Consider the following 10,810-nt stretch of genomic DNA (forward strand, 5'->3'; position numbering starts at 1 on the left):
ACCAAGAACGCTCCAGTAGCAATGACTTGTACTCAGACCGAACCCCTGCCTTCAAACTCGTCGAGCTCACCGACCTCTCTCCATCCTCCCGCTTGCGCTGAAACGTCTCGAACGCGAGAAGAACTCCTCCTCCTGGGCGATCAGAATAGAAACAGAAACGAGGGAAGGAGGACGAGGGAAATGAAGAGGAGGATTAGGCATTTCACTCCTAGTTGGTGAGTTGATACGAAACGAGACCAAGGCGAAGGGAGGAGAGACAAGGTGGAAGCTGACTCGGTTCGTTCGTTCCTTGGATCGGACAGGTTTTCCTGTACGATGGGGACTGGTATAACCTCTATCTTGCTTCACGAGCTGCCGTATCAGTTCAAAGGGTTGAAGAACGTTGCGAATGTGCGTCGAACGAGCGAGGGAAAGAAAGGGGAAAGGAGAGAGGGCGACAGAGCTGACTTGATTTGGATTGTTCCTCTGCAGGTCATCTTCGTCTTTAACATCGTCCTATTTCTGGCCATACTGGGGATGTCTTGGTGAGCATCTTTCCCCTCGGTTCGATCTCTGCGACGAAAAGAAGGCAGGAGGGAGGGAGAACTTGAGCTGATCCAATCGGTACATTCGCGTTCCCAGCGCTCGTTACATCCTCTACCCGTCCCTCTGGAAGGCGATGATCTTCCATCCTTCGCAATCGCTGTTCCTCGGAACGTTCTCGATGGGTTTCTCGACGATCGTGAACATGATGGTGCTCTCGGTTTCTCCTGCGTTTGGACATCGGTGAGTAGAGAGAGAGAGAGAGAGGGATGAGAGGGAGGGGTACAGAGCTGATTCTTGTGCGCGATTCGAATCTACAGATGGGTTATACTGGCCTGGGTGCTCTGGTGGATCAACGTGGTGATTTCTGTTGCCATTTGTGAGTTTCGACGTTCTTCTTTGATCACGACGCTCTCTCTTCTTTCTCTTCCTCGAACTCACTGATCTAACTCTCTCCTCATTCTCGGATCAGCCATCGGACTTCCTATCGTCATGGTTTGTCTTTTCATTCAATCATTTCCTTCTCTCAGGTCGCTCAGATCTATCTCGACTCGCCTGACGCGCGTTGCCTTCTTCTGTCCATCAGTTCCTCTATCAAAAACACACCTTCGCCGACATCTCAGGCATCTGGCTTCTTCCCGTCGTCTCGACCATCGTCACGGCAGCTTCGGGCGGTATCGTAGCGACCATCTTGCCTCCGAGTCACGCCAGGTCAGTCTCGATTTCCTCGTCCCTCCTTTCACAAGATGCTGACTTCGTGTATTTGTTCTTCTTTCTTCAGATTGACAGTCTACGTCTCCTACAGTCAGTGGTGACCTCGTTTCTCCTCGTCTTCGGCCGAACCGTTGCTGACCTGAGTTTGCTCGACGCGTCCTTTTGAACGAACAGTCCTCTGGGGAACGGGATTCCCACTGGCGTTCCTTCTCATGGCTCTCTACTTCGCGAGACTGGCTATTCATAAAGTGCGTCTGCCGCCAATCTTCCTCTCCTCGACCTGCCCACCGTCGCTGATCGACTCCATCCTCCTTCCAGCCTCCTCCCGCTGCTCAGATCGTCTCTTCCTTCCTCCCTTTAGGTTTGTTCTTTCTCCCTCTCCCTTCTTTCGTCTGCTTTTTATTGACTTCACCTCGTTTCTGTTCGTCGCAGGTCCTTGCGGTCAAGGAGCCTTCGCCCTCCTCAAACTCTCCTCCGTCCTCCTCGACCTCTCTCGAACTCCCGACGGACTGGGAGTCGGCTCCCTTTCGATCGAGGAAGGCAAAGTAGCTGCTCTGGCCATCTACGCCTGTACGATTCCGTGAGTTCTTCTCCTTGCTGGCTCCCTGCAGAACTAGAAGCTGACTTGACGCGTCCTTGGTTCGTTCCAAAAGCGTCGCTCTCGTCATCTGGGGTCTGGGACTGTTTTGGCTCGTTCAGGCAGTTGGAACGATCGTTCATCTGGCAGTCAAAACTACCCTTCCGTTTAATATGGGCTGGTGGTGAGTTTGATTCTTCTCTTCCGACTCCCCGAGCTTTGCTCTCTCGTTTTCTAACCCTCCTCGACGCGTCTTCGATCAGGGCTTTCACCTTCCCTCTCGGCGTCTTCGCTACTTCCACCACCGCTCTCGCCAAAGAGCTCAATTCTCCTACATTCCGAGTGCTGGGGACTATCCTCTCGTGCGCTGTTGTGGCGTTGTGGTTGATTGTGATGGGTTTGACGATTTGGAAGGCTTGGATCGGGACGCTGTGAGTGCTCTCCGCTTTTCTTTTTCCAAGAAATGGAAGCTGATCGTCATCTTTAACTTCCTAGATTTGTGGCTCCCTGTCTTGCTGAAGTTGTTCCGATGAAGGCTGAGGAAGAGAAGCGAGGGAGGAGGGGAGGCGAGGTGAGCAAGGTGTGAGAGATGGGGAGATCAGAGGTTTGTCCCTTCGCTCCTGCTGCTGCAACTCCGATCAAAGAAGGGGCTAATCATAGCATCCGTATCTTCGCTTGTTTCTCGCCGAGAAGGTCCTTCATCGTTCAGTCCGGCCATCTTTCGACGCGACGTCGACGAGGGAAGATGGAACTCGTTCGACGTTTCTCTCTTTCTCTCCGAGTGTGCTTAAATCCAAATGTCCTTTCCGTTTCATCTCGCATTCATTTCAGTCGAAGTTCTCTAGCAATTGACACCAATCGAACTCTCGGCCTTCTCTGATTTTGGACAAAACAGAACGAAAAGAAGACGCTGACTCCCGCCGCTCCTCTGCGCGTCTACACTATCCGTACAAAGCCTCTCCTACGCGTTAAGAGCTCTCCAGACAATCGTGCATTTGTTTTATAGTTTCCTTCCCTCTCTCGACCCTGCACTGCTACTGTCCTCGGGCTGAGGTCAGCGCGGAGCAAAGAGAGGCGTGAGGAGCCCGCTTCTCTTTCCTCCTCATCCTTTCCCCCAAACCACATCCATCCCAAAACTACCAACAACCCACAAAGCACCAATGGCTTCTCGACTTCTCTTCCGAACAGCAGTCACCACCTCCTCCTCTCGCCTCCTCTCAACAACAACAACAACTCTCGCTTCTCGTCCCCACCTCCTCTTCTCCCCCACGATCTCCTCGACTCGACGTTCTCTCGCTACCGCTACGCTTCCACCTCCCTCGAAGGAAGAGGTCCAAGGAGCTGTTGGGAGAGCTCCTCAGACGACGGATAGGGAGGAGCATGTGGGAGGAGTGGTGGGAGGAGAGGGACGACACTTCCAGGGTCGGTCTTCTTTCACGAGCTCACCTCTTTCTTTCGCCGCCAGCAGTCGAGGGCTGATCTCTTTTCTTTCTTCTCTTCCAGATGCTCCCAAGCAAGACGTTTTTGATCTTTCCGATCCTCATCACGGAGATTGGACTATGATGCATCGTGAGTTTTTGCTTTCGACAGCCCTGACGTTTCTTCGAGCTGACCTCCGCTCTTCCTCTTGTGCCCTCCTCCTCAAATCAGCCGTCTACTCCGAAGTGAGTAGCCTCTTCAGCCTCTTCTATTCATACTCTGCAACCCGCTGAACCAACTTCCTTCTATTGTTTCTCTGAAGGAGCAACTCGACTCTGTCAAGGTCGTTCGACGAGAAGCCGTCACTCTCTCCGACAAGATTGCTTCGGGACTCGTTCGAACTCTTCGAAAAGGGTTCGACCTCGTCTCCCTCTACAAGCATGTACCTCTTCCTGAGGGTCATGAGAAGATGTCTTTGCAGGAGCTGAGGAAAAGAGGGTGTTACATGGACGAGTCGCAGTGGTTGACGGTTCGTTCTCTTGTCTTTCTGTTTTTTTCCCCTTCGCCTGACTGACTGACAATCGATGTATCTCCTTCTTCAGAGAATTCTCTTCCTCGAAACGACTGCTGCTATCCCTGGAATGGTCGCTGGAGGTTCGTCTTCATCTTCCTCACCTCGGTCTCGACGCGCCGCCTCCTTCGTCTCGTCTCGCTGACTTCGTCTTTAACCTGACGGCAGCCGTTCGGCATCTTCATAGCTTGAGGCTCATGCGAAGAGATGGAGGCTGGATTCATACTCTCTTGGAGGAGGCTGAGAACGAGGTGAGTGTTTTGCATTGAGCGTTGGAAAACGGCCATGGCCTAGCTGATCGTTTCTCGTCTCTTTTCGCAGAGGATGCACCTTCTCACTTTCCTCTCGTTGAAGAAACCTGGCTTCTTCTTCCGAACCGTCGTTCTTGGGGCTCAAGGGTGCGTCTCCGGATTCTGATCGTTTCGCTTCGAAGGAAAGCTCACCTGCTTTGTTCTCTCTTTCCCTTCAGGATCTTTTACAACCTCTTCTTCCTCACTTACCTCTTCTCTCCACGAGTAGCTCATCGCTTCGTCGGCTTTTTGGAGGAGGAAGCTGTTGTGACCTAGTACGTCCTTTGACCGCCCTCTTCTCCTCTCGAGTCTCGAGACTCATTTCGACTCGACCCCGACCGAGCTGACCTGACCTTTTTTTCGGACGTTACAGCACACGATGTATCGAGGAGATTGAGCAAGGTCGTCTTCCTGAGTGGGAGAATCAGAAAGCTCCTGGTTCGTCCCTTTCTTCTCTCGTTTCTCCACGCGTCGAGCTCTCTCGCTGAATTTGTACTCTTCTATCCCTGCTCGACAGAGATCGCCATCTCCTATTGGAGGCTCGCACCCGATGCTACTCTCTTGGACACCATCCGAGCCGTTCGAGCTGACGAGGCTACCCATCGGTTCGCTCTCCCTTTTTTTCTTCCCCATCTTCTTTTCGACGACTTCACGCTTTTCCCTTTTCGCAGATTCGTAAACCACTCGTTCGCCAGTCTCAATCCGAAATCCGACTACAATCCTTTCTCTCTCGCCGAGCCTCCCGCAGAGACTCGAGGGACCGTTCCAGGCTTCACGAGGGAGGAATCTGCTGCTTTCGCTCAGGAGGCGAGGAAGAAAGCGAGTGAGGGTTTGCAGACTCAGGAAAAGAAGCATTGATCGTTCCTACTTCCTCTTATGTACTCCTCGTACCTAATATGTATCTTCCTACCTTGTATTACCTCGATCTCCACGTTTTTTTTTTTTTTTTTTTTTTTTTTTTTTTTTTTTTTTTTTTTCTCCCCCCCCCTCCATTTTTTTTTTTTTTTTTTTTGGTTTGCTTTGATTTTCCTTTCACGCCCCACCATTCAATTCTCTCCTTTCTTTTTTTTCGACTAACTGCTTGCTACCTCACCTGTCCTTCTCTTTGTCTGTGGTTCTCTCTGATGATCTAATGCCAGCCTTGTTTTCTTTCGTGCTCGAAGGTCGACAGCGCGTCCCTCTCATCTCTCATCTCCCACCGTTCGAAAGCAACAGGGCAGGAACATTAAGAAAGAAGAGATGGATGAAGATGAAGTCTCAAATAATGAAGTAGTAGAAGAAGAGATCCGAAGTAGACTAGCGTCAAAAAAAGAGATGTATGGCGTCGGAGAGGAAAGAAAGGGATGGGTGAGAGAACGAAGAAACACAAAAACACAATGTACAGAGCGAAAACAAGAGAACAGAAGGGATAGAAATCAAGGGAACGTGAGTGGGGAGCGAGATGTGCGAGATGGGAGATGAAAGAGGTGAGCGAGCACAAGCAGATGGCGTGCGAGAGTCGAAAAAGAGGAGGGGAAGGAGCGAAGTCCGTCGTCGGGTCGTCGTTGGTTGTTTCGTTTCGTATCTTTTGTAGCGTGTAACAAGCGTGTCTAGATCTCCGACTCAGTTTCCCACCCACGATGCCCGGACCAGCCGCTGTCGCCTTTGAGGAACCGATGCGTGAGGATTTGATCGGCCTGTATTTCGAGAGAGACACGCGTCGGTCAGCGTTTCGTTTCGTTCCCCTTCCTTCCTTCCCCTCTCTCCCTCCCATCCTCCCTTCACCCAAAGCCCCTTCTCCGCTCGATACTCACAGTAGGTCTATCCCCCAGTTCGTCCTCACAGCACCTCTCCACCCAATCCATCGCCTCTCCCAACGCTCCTCCACCATCCTCCTCCCTCCCACCCTTCCCTCCGTCCACTCCACCGAAACACCTCTCCCTCAACCCAGCCTCGGCTCGACTCCCGATCTTGAATCCGAGCATGGCTTCCTCGGAGCTTACGAAGGGAGTTTCGCCGCAGAGGAGGACGTATCCGACGACTCCAAGAGCCCAGACGTCTTGCTCTTTGCCGGAGTACTTCTCTCCTCGAAGGATTTCGGGGGAGGCGTCTGTGATGGAAGAGTAACAGAGAACGAGGGGGAGGGGGGGAAGAGTCAGTTCTTCTGTGAAGGAGAGTCGTGGAGAAGAAGGAAGAGAGAAAGAGACGAGAGACTCACAATCCAACGTCCCTGAGAAGGTGTCCCACATCCTTCCGGGCTTCCAGTGAGCTGCCGATCCAAAGTCGATGAGCTGAGCATGTCCGTGTCCGTCTAGAATGACGTTCTCGTCCTTGATATCCCGATGAACGATCCCTTGTTGGTGAAGGAACGAGAGACCGTCCGAGATCTGGCCGAGGAGGGAACGAACCTCGAACGATGGGAGTCCGTCGGGTTCTCCTTCTACTCGATCGAAGAGATCTTGACCGACTCCGAACCGAGGCATGACGAGGAAGTAGAACTCTCGGTCTTCAAAGAAGTCGAGGATGGTGCAGACTGAGAAACGAGGATAGCGAGGGAGAGTCAGTCGAAGTGCCGAGACGCGTCTTCCTCCAGTCGGGATCGGATTCGTTCCAACTCACCATTAGGATGGCCACGAAGATACTTCTCCCCGTGAGGCCCAACGTGAAGCTCTCCATCGCTGATGAGTCCAGTAGGCGTAGCGTGGGCATCCTCGGTCGTAGGAGTCGAGACGTCGGGAAGTCCTCCAGATCGACGAGGATCCCAAGGTCGACCATCGGCGGGAGGGATGTAGCGGAACTTGCTGACCTGGTCCATGATGTGGATCTCGATGGGTATGGGTCCGAGGATTCGATGTCTGCGAAGAGCGAATGGAAGAGGGAAGGTCAGTCGAAGCGAGGAGCGGGAGACGAGAATGAAGAAGTTCACTTCTTCCACGAGTCGGCGAGGATCCGTTGCTGTAAGACCACGAAAGCGAACCGAAATCAGCAAGAAAAACGAGCAGCGGTCTACTGAGCGTAGCAACTAACCTTGATAATCATCTTGATGATCACCTCCGGACCTTCAGCTTCCCCATCAGAACCCTTCTTCCGAGCTCGTTTGACGAGACCGCTGTTCGACGAGGCAGATTCGAGTCCAGGTCAGCTCGTCATCGTCTTTCTATCAACAATGAAAACAGGACGTACTAAGCTCCTCGACCAGCTTCACTCGTGATCACGCTGCGAGGAAAGGAAAAAGGAAAGGAAACGGGGTCGGGTCAATTCGAGTTTGCGACAGTGCGACGAAAGAGAGACGAGCTCACTAATCGTCGATCGACTTCCCGGGTCCCACCACTCCCACCGCTGGCGGAGTGTCAAGATCACTCGGAGGTCCCGTTGAAGGAGCGAGGGACAGGATCTGAACGAAAACAAAAGCGAAAAAAACGAGACGCGTCAGTTTTCAAAACCTCGTTCCTGCTCGAAAAGAGTGTCCCAAATCAGCTCACCGAAGTCGTACTATCCCCTCTCTCCCCATCCCTCAAATAAGGCGGCAGCTTCAACGCTCCAGCAGTCTTCTTCCTTCCTCCATCTCCCACGAGAGCAGGGAAAGGGTATCCTCCTTCTCCTCCCTGACTATGCCCCACCGCGACTGCTCCTCCTGAAGGAACTCCTCCGATGGACATCGTCGGGAACGGTGAGAAAGGACTCAAGCCTGCTAGGTGGTTGGCCGTGCCACCTCCCATGCTGGAGAAGGGGGAGGGGAGTTGTCGACCTGCGATGGAGGAGAGCCGTTGGGATTTTTGGGAGATGCGACGACGGGAGATGCGAGGGGAGAGAGGAGGAGAAGAGGAGGCTGAGTGGATGGAGGAGGAAGGGTGTGGTGGTGGGGTTTTGGAGCCGTGAAGAGGGGAGGGGTGATGAGGGATGGTTGAGTGAGGAGGGAGAGCGTGGAGGTGGTTGGTTGGCGAGTTCGAAGCCGAGTGGGAGTGAGGATGTAGGGAGGAGCCGTTCGATGATGTTGATGACAAGGAGGGAGAGGATCGAACAGTTGCTATTGGACGGTAAGAAGAAGGTGGTGGGAGGTTGTTCGTCGAAGTAGAAAGAGGAGATCGTCCCGCCGCCGGGGTCGACTTCGGTTGTTGAGTCCCTCTCCGATCGTCCGCCTCGATTTCCTCCTCGTCCCTGTCGTCAAACTCCTCCTCATCCTCCTCCTCTTCTTCCTCGTCCTCCTCATCCACCTCAGGAGGCATCTCTCCCAACCTCAACCCTCTTCCGAACTGCTTCACCTCCCCGCTCCCCAACCCTCCTCCTCCTCCAAACGACCCGAACCCAAAGCTCCCGATCTGCGAGATCCCTCCTCCTCCCCACGCTCCCGACCCCGTCACGTCCATCGACTTGGCGTTCCTCGCATCCCTGAACTTCTTGGATCGCCCAATCATGCCTCCTCCCTCGTCGTCCTCGTCCTCGTCCTCGTCGTCCTCCGTCTCGTCGTCGTTAACGTTGGGCACGTCAAGCAGTCCGTTCTGCCTCCAAACGACGCGTTCTTCGGGTTCGGAAGGTCCAACCCAGGGTCGGCCGTTGGCACGAGCGAAGTCCTCGGCTTGAAAGGAGCGGGAGAGGAGATGAGGGTCGTTGTTGGCGAGAGGAGGACCGGACGAGACGACTTCGACGTAAGGAGGGATAGGGTCGGCTGTGACGGTTCGACTGAGGGAAGGTCGAGTCGAGGAAACTGCTGCTGTTGAGGTTGAGGCGACGGAGGATTTCCGAGAGGAGGAGGAGGAAGGGTTGTGGTTGTGGTTGTTCGAAGGACGAGGAGGGGTGGGAGGTCGAGGTTGCCGTTTGATGGACCAGTTGAGAGCGTCGTCGTCTGATTCCTCCTCGTCGCTATCGCTCAGAGGCTCGTCTACCGTTCCAGTCCCATCTCCAGGTCCAGGTCCGGATTGACTCCCTCGACTCCCGTTGGAAACAGGTCGAGCTCTACTTCCTCCTCCTCCAACGCCTCCAGCTCCGAGCTGACCGTACCTCATGTCCTTCCATTCCTGAGTTGTAGGAGTAAGAACGACGAGATGCGGAGAAGATCCTCCTATCCCAAGAATGTTGTTGCTCTTGATCGGTGGAGGTTGGTTCGAACCGAGGGATCCGTCAGAGTTGGACGCTGGGAGATGGCCAGAGGAGGAGGAGGAAGGAAGGGAAGCGTTGCGTTGACCAAAGGTCGGAGACCGTCTCGTCGAAGGTAGAGAAGGAGGAGGAGGTTGAGGTTGATGAGAGGTCGTCGGAGGGGGTGGTGGGTGGGTTTGAGAGTAGTACCATCGAGCACTGAGGAAGAAAGAAAGGAAGGAGGAAACAATCAAGACCAGCTTCGACCATCTCCTCCCTTCTCGTTGAGCTTCCCTCTCGCCTCCCTCCTTCGAGCGATAAGATAAGAGATGTCTGGAACGAATCACTAACCTGTTGTTAGCGGAATCAAACCCTCCTCTATCCTCTCCTCCCATCGTACTCATCGTCGCTACCGTCCCTCGATCCTTTCCCTTTCCGACACTCCTCTCAAACAGACCGGTCAAACTGCCTAGACTCTTGCTCCCAGGTAGAGAACCAGGTCTGGGTTCGTCGTCCAGAGCATCCTCCCCTTCGTCCTCCGATCTATAGTTCTCTCCTGCTCCTTGAGGTGGAATTTGACTCCGAGCTCTCACTCTCGAGAGCAAGACTCCTCCCGTGTGCCTTCTCGGCGAGGGAGGAGGGCCTGGCGAGCTCGCTGGAGGGACGATTTGATGGAGCACATCTCCTGGATAGGTGTGCGAGTTGGTAGAAGAAGACGTCGAGGAAGAAGTCGAGGAAGAAGTCGAAGCGAGCGCGTGATGGGTCGGGTTCGGGTGAGGAAGAGGAGGAGAAGGTGAAGGTGAAGGTGAAGTCGTCGAGGAAGGGAAGAAGGAGGGATCCAGAGGTGGGAATCGAGGAGTTGTCGCAGAGGAAGAAGCCATAGATGTTGGTCCCAGAACTCAACAACGAAGAAGAGGTTGAGGGGAGGGGAGGCGGGGGGAGAGAACGAAGGGAGAGAGGGAGGGATGGGAAGGAGTGTGTTGGGAGGCAAGTCGAGAAGAGTTCCTTTCAATCGGAGACTTCTGGCTTGCTGCGACGACCGGTGCAACAACAAAACCAAAGTCGGTCAGCTCGAGCAGTAGACCTCGAGAATCAGAAGAGACGAAGAGCTGACGTTTTTTCAGTGCTGGTCGTCTTTGAAGCGAAAACTTCCCAAGGGGACTTGACTCCCCTACTCGGCATGTTTCCCCCCGTTTTGGCAACCAAACAAAACCCTCAAACGTAGAGATCCGATGGGTCGGAGGGAAGAAGAGAACATGTAGGGATCTCAAGAGTTGACTGAATCCAGCGGGCTTTGAGGATGCGAGAACGAGCAGATTTGGGGAGAACGAGCGACGACGGGAGGGAAGTTGAGCTCGACGCGAACGTGCAGTCTCCCCCCTCTCTCCCTCGATGAGCCTGACTGATCTCTCTCGACGCGCTGGTTTAGAGCTCTGGTAAGCTGCCTCAAACTGGATCTAAGGCCGTGAAACGAAAGAAAATATATATAAATCGGACCCCTCAAGAAAGTCGAACCCGACGCGTCGCCTTCGTGTCTTTCTCTCCGCTCTCCTCAATTGTGTTTCGTGAGCATGAAGATATTGTGATTCTATACAACTTTAATAAACCTTTACAACGAAAAACGTACCCATCCCTCGTCTGAAGCTACCATCTAAACTCGCACCT

At 53.5% G+C, this 10,810-nt stretch overlaps 5 protein-coding genes across 5 annotated transcripts; 4 read left to right on the top strand and 1 right to left on the bottom strand.

The window, feature by feature from the left end:
- Positions 1-180: 180 nt before the first annotated feature.
- BDY24DRAFT_340688 (TDT family transporter) lies at positions 181-2,399 on the top strand (the record flags this gene model as incomplete). The annotated part of the gene is made up of 14 exons (XM_076637409.1): positions 181-215; positions 303-390; positions 472-524; positions 622-765; positions 843-901; positions 995-1,017; positions 1,109-1,233; positions 1,304-1,326; positions 1,411-1,484; positions 1,555-1,597; positions 1,669-1,816; positions 1,890-1,997; positions 2,077-2,244; positions 2,309-2,399. The coding sequence occupies 14 exons, from the start codon at positions 181-183 to the stop codon at positions 2,397-2,399; spliced, it is 1,182 nt and encodes a 393-aa protein (XP_076496382.1).
- Positions 2,400-2,833: 434 nt separating this feature from the next.
- BDY24DRAFT_61942 (uncharacterized protein) lies at positions 2,834-3,693 on the top strand. The gene has a single exon (XM_076645024.1). The coding sequence runs from the start codon at positions 2,974-2,976 to the stop codon at positions 3,523-3,525; it is 552 nt and encodes a 183-aa protein (XP_076496383.1). The 5' UTR covers positions 2,834-2,973; the 3' UTR covers positions 3,526-3,693.
- Positions 3,309-4,029, top strand: BDY24DRAFT_389337 (uncharacterized protein). The gene is made up of 2 exons (XM_076640520.1): positions 3,309-3,761; positions 3,835-4,029. Exons 1-2 carry the CDS (start codon positions 3,702-3,704, stop codon positions 3,946-3,948), a joined length of 174 nt encoding a protein of 57 aa, XP_076496384.1. The 5' UTR covers positions 3,309-3,701; the 3' UTR covers positions 3,949-4,029.
- BDY24DRAFT_389343 (alternative oxidase) lies at positions 4,030-5,028 on the top strand. Its single transcript, XM_076640521.1, has 6 exons — positions 4,030-4,054; positions 4,125-4,201; positions 4,273-4,368; positions 4,467-4,531; positions 4,611-4,698; positions 4,765-5,028. The coding sequence occupies exons 2-6, from the start codon at positions 4,128-4,130 to the stop codon at positions 4,949-4,951; spliced, it is 510 nt and encodes a 169-aa protein (XP_076496385.1). The 5' UTR covers positions 4,030-4,054; positions 4,125-4,127; the 3' UTR covers positions 4,952-5,028.
- A 274-nt stretch (positions 5,029-5,302) lies between these two features.
- Positions 5,303-10,468, bottom strand: BDY24DRAFT_62132 (uncharacterized protein). The gene is made up of 10 exons (XM_076645025.1): positions 9,497-10,468; positions 7,555-9,364; positions 7,372-7,466; positions 7,256-7,288; positions 7,100-7,181; positions 6,999-7,027; positions 6,692-6,927; positions 6,291-6,605; positions 5,887-6,182; positions 5,303-5,769 (listed from the first exon to the last, which is right to left on the bottom strand). The coding sequence occupies exons 1-10, from the start codon at positions 10,024-10,026 to the stop codon at positions 5,683-5,685; spliced, it is 3,513 nt and encodes a 1,170-aa protein (XP_076496386.1). The 5' UTR covers positions 10,027-10,468; the 3' UTR covers positions 5,303-5,682.
- Positions 10,469-10,810: the final 342 nt, after the last annotated feature.

The sequence above is a fragment of the Mrakia frigida genome, assembly GCF_051309035.1.
Source record: "Mrakia frigida strain ATCC 22029 unplaced genomic scaffold BDY24scaffold_16, whole genome shotgun sequence".
Lineage (NCBI taxonomy): Eukaryota > Fungi > Basidiomycota > Tremellomycetes > Cystofilobasidiales > Mrakiaceae > Mrakia > Mrakia frigida.